At 41.2% G+C, this 3,854-nt stretch overlaps 1 protein-coding gene across 1 annotated transcript in view; it reads right to left on the reverse strand.

Annotated features, from left to right (window-relative positions):
- The window catches only part of Gramd1c (GRAM domain containing 1C), a 77,439-nt gene that overhangs the window by 5,784 nt on the left and 67,801 nt on the right, over positions 1-3,854 (reverse strand). The window contains exons 13-15 of the mRNA XM_005345006.3: positions 3,423-3,526; positions 1,894-2,070; positions 702-759 (exon numbers count right to left, since the gene is read on the reverse strand). Coding sequence (XP_005345063.1) covers positions 702-759; positions 1,894-2,070; positions 3,423-3,526 — 339 coding nt within the window. The remainder of the gene's footprint in view (positions 1-701; positions 760-1,893; positions 2,071-3,422; positions 3,527-3,854) is intronic.

The following is a 3,854-nucleotide window of genomic DNA, read 5'->3' on the forward strand; positions in this document are numbered from 1 at the left end:
AAAAAAAAAAAAATGCTTAGTGTATATTTTATATTCCCTTAAATTTTACAATTCTGAAAAATCATACATCAAAAGCTATCACACCCAAACCTGTCAGACTGTTTCTATGAGTCAGCAACAGTCAATAGTGACCATTTCTACCCAGCAAAACACAACAAATGCAGGAGCTGTTGAGATGACACAGTGGTTAAGGACACTGACTGCTCTGTCGAGCACCAGGGTTTCGTTCCCAGCACCCACAGAACAGTTCACAACTGGCTGTAGCTCCAGTTCCAAGGGATAGATGCCCTCTTCTGCCCTCCAAAGGCACTGCACACACAGACACAGAGGGAAAGCACTAATAGACATGAAATAAGAATAAATCCTAAAAAAGAAAAAAGAAGAAAGAAAGAGAGCGAGAGCGAGAGCGAGAGAGAGAAAGAGAGAGAGAGAGAGGGAAACAAATGCCTTCCAACCTTCCAATTCTTTCAGAAACTATTTAAAAACAGAGATATAAACCAAGTAATGGGCTGGAGAGATGGCTAGAGGTAAGAGCACTGGCTGCTCTTCCAGAGGTCAATTCCCAGCAACCACATGGTGGCTCACAACCATTTGTAATGAGATCTGGTGCCCTCTTATGGCCTGCAGACATGCATGCAGGCAGAACACTGTATATATAATAAAAAAATTTTAAAAACCAAGTAAGTACACTGAATACTCACAAAATGCTCATCACCACAATCAGAGCGGTGTCACAGCTGTCCACGGTCTTTCTCTTTCCTATAGGTGAAAGTGAGAGTGAGAACTGTGAACACTGCTGAAAGTTAATAATCATCCAAAATCAACCTGAAAAAAATATGTCATTTGTAAAGACAAAATGATTTAGGGTGAAGTCTTTGCACTTTTTATTTTTTTTAGACTCATGATACCCTGGGTAAAATGTGAAACAAACCTAAAAGGAGATAAGCCATGGCAGTTCTTCAAATTTGAAACATGTTACAAATTAATTTACTATGAAATTAAATAATACATAGCACATGATGTAATGCTAAGAACATTGAGCTTATCTAATATATAACGTTATTCTCCTTTAAAAAAAAGTGACCAATCACTGTGACCCAAAAATTTATGTTTCAAAATTAAAAAGCTATTGATCTTAATCAGTGGTTGGACATAGTTACACAAAGTTAAAAGTCTAATGGGGACATGGTAATGTAAGGGGAACAGAGGGGCTGACAGCTTTAGGGCTGTGGAGGGAAGAACAGTATAGGGAAGAGTCTGCGAAAACGAAAATCACGTTCTACCTCTGCAGTTTGCCTAGGCTAGCCCCGACAGTACACTCAGAGCTAAACATCAGGTATCTGTACACGGTAAGCAGGAAATAAACAAGTAAGCTGCCCAGAGCTTGGATTTAGTGACTCATTGGTGACAGTAGCCAGCTGGACAGCACAGACAGCTGAAGGGACAGCTCTAAGCAGCCCCAACCAACTGCTGTTATGAAGGGATCTGGTACAGTGCCATCAGACTTGAGATTTTATTTAAATATCCTTTTTTTTCCTTCCTTTTTGAGGCAAAATTTCAGTATGTAATTCTGGCTGCCCTGGAACTCACGAGGTACACCAGCTGGCCTCAAACTCACCGAGATCTGCCTGCCTCCGTCTGAGTGCTGGAACTAAAGGCATGTACCAGTACAGTCAGCCTGAAACTTTTAAATGCTCTGTGGACCAAACAAAATACTCTACTGGCCACATGCCTGCCATGTCCCAACTCCTCCTTTAGGCTTCTATGTAGCCGTCACTAAGAAACTCAGAGTATATTAAATATTATCCAAAAGGAGAGCAAGGTAGACTTCCTTAAATGACATTCTTGGTGAACAAGAGACACCTCGTGCGTCCTGAGGCTAAAATCTTTTACCTATAACATCCCCTTTGGCCTCGAAGCCCACATCGATAGAAGAACGCTGAGAGGGCAGCTTAGGAACTGTTTCTGCCGTTCGATTCAAGGTCCGCCTTCTCCGCCGTAGGCTACTGAGTTTTCCAGGGTCTTCGATGGATTGATTTAACACAGACTCTTCCATTAATAAATCAGATTCTAAGGTGAAAATTTTAAAACAATAGGATAAGGAGGAAGCCTTCTCAGCTGTAAGACCTAGGCAGTGTGTGTGTGTGTGTGTGTGTGTGTGTGTGTGTGTGTGTGTGTGTGTGTGTCCACACATGGCTGCATGCACAGGTTTGCTTGTTTGAGCCTTGATAAACTTTTCTAATCATATGTTAGGTTTTACAGACTAGATTCAAACTTTATTCTTAATTAAAAGCTTTGGAGACTACAATGACCCTATAATGAGGCTTCATTATTCTAGGAAGAATGTTTATCAATAAATGATGGGATCATCAGTGGAAACTCACTAGTGCTATATTAAATATTAACATAATGGCTTCAGTTATGGAAACAACAGCTCCACATACTTCCATGAGGTCATTAGAAAGTGTTCCAAAATAGAGCCCAGTGTTTCCTAACCCTAAAGCGAAGAGAAACATGTAGACATTCTAAGGTTTGCAAAGGAACATTCTGGCAAGGGGATCTTCAAACAACCTAAAAATCCCAATTTTTTGTCGTTTATTTCAACCCTTTCCTTTCTCAGTTTTTCATCCAAATCTCATTATCCAATAGCCAAGCTCATGTTTAAGCTTCATTTTCTCTGTTGCTGATGAGAAGTTTAATAATGAAACAGTCAAAGGGAAAAGAGCTGGAGGACAAATGACCAACAAAATAAACCATGCAGCCTAAGTCACTCAAGCTGATTGGCCTCAGCTTTTCCTTCAGTAAAATTAATTATGTTCACATATGTGCGGTGTTCCCTCATGGATTTATTAAGAATATCCCAGCACAACAGCCGCATTGCTTCTCATGGTCATCTACCAGTACCCCCTCCACCAAATCCATAGGAACAGAGTGCCATTGCCAAGTGGGCCTACATAAGCCCAGGAAAGCTGCGGCCAAGAAGGCAGGGTGTGGGCCTCGGGGCTCTGCAGAAGTGAGAGGGTGAGTGACTCCATAACCAATTTTGTAATCCCAAACTGTGCTCAGCCTCCTGCCTCCTTGCAAAGGCAAGCAGTGTGTGATCTTGAAGAAGTCACTTAACCCTACTTTGATTTCCTCTGTAGTCAAATGGGAAACACCAATCATAGCTACACCTCACAGGGCTGCTGTGAGTATGAAATGTTCACACTATGATGTACATTTTAATTCTGTGGCGGGCACAAAACAAGCATTAAATAAGCATTGTTAGCAACAATAACTGAGATTTTAAAACCACACAATTGACAGAGCAAGTGAGGAGCAGAAGCCACTTCCGTGAGCATCATTCCAGCCTTGTCACCTGGACCCTCCGTGTCCTAAACACGTGGCCTGGACACAAACAGATGCAGCAAAACTTTACAGACCGAGCTGTTTGAAGTAGCTCTCCAGCGAACTCCAGGAATTCTTCTCAATTAAAGACTTGATAATGCCCCATGGTTGTTTCCTGTACCTCACGTCTGTGGAAACTCTAATAGGATGAGAAGAGACCAGGTGAGTTCAGAGGAGTATGGCCATAGGCTACTTTAGCTATCCCACTGCAACAAAACATAAGGTTACATTCTGTGGAAAGCCAAAAGAATGAAATGTCATTACTATTATAAAATAAAAATTTGTTCTTTTAAAACCATTGTGAGCTGCTACTAACCTCATCAAATTATAATATTCTACCCTCACCGAAATAGCAATGAAAGCTTCAATAAATGCTAAGAAATTAAGTTGGCAGTAATGGCATATGCCTTTAATCCCAGCACTTGAGAGGAAGAGGCAGGTGGATCTCTATGAGTTTGAGACCAGCC

Source organism: Microtus ochrogaster, chromosome 2 (assembly GCF_000317375.1).
Source record: "Microtus ochrogaster isolate Prairie Vole_2 chromosome 2, MicOch1.0, whole genome shotgun sequence".
NCBI lineage: Eukaryota > Metazoa > Chordata > Mammalia > Rodentia > Cricetidae > Microtus > Microtus ochrogaster.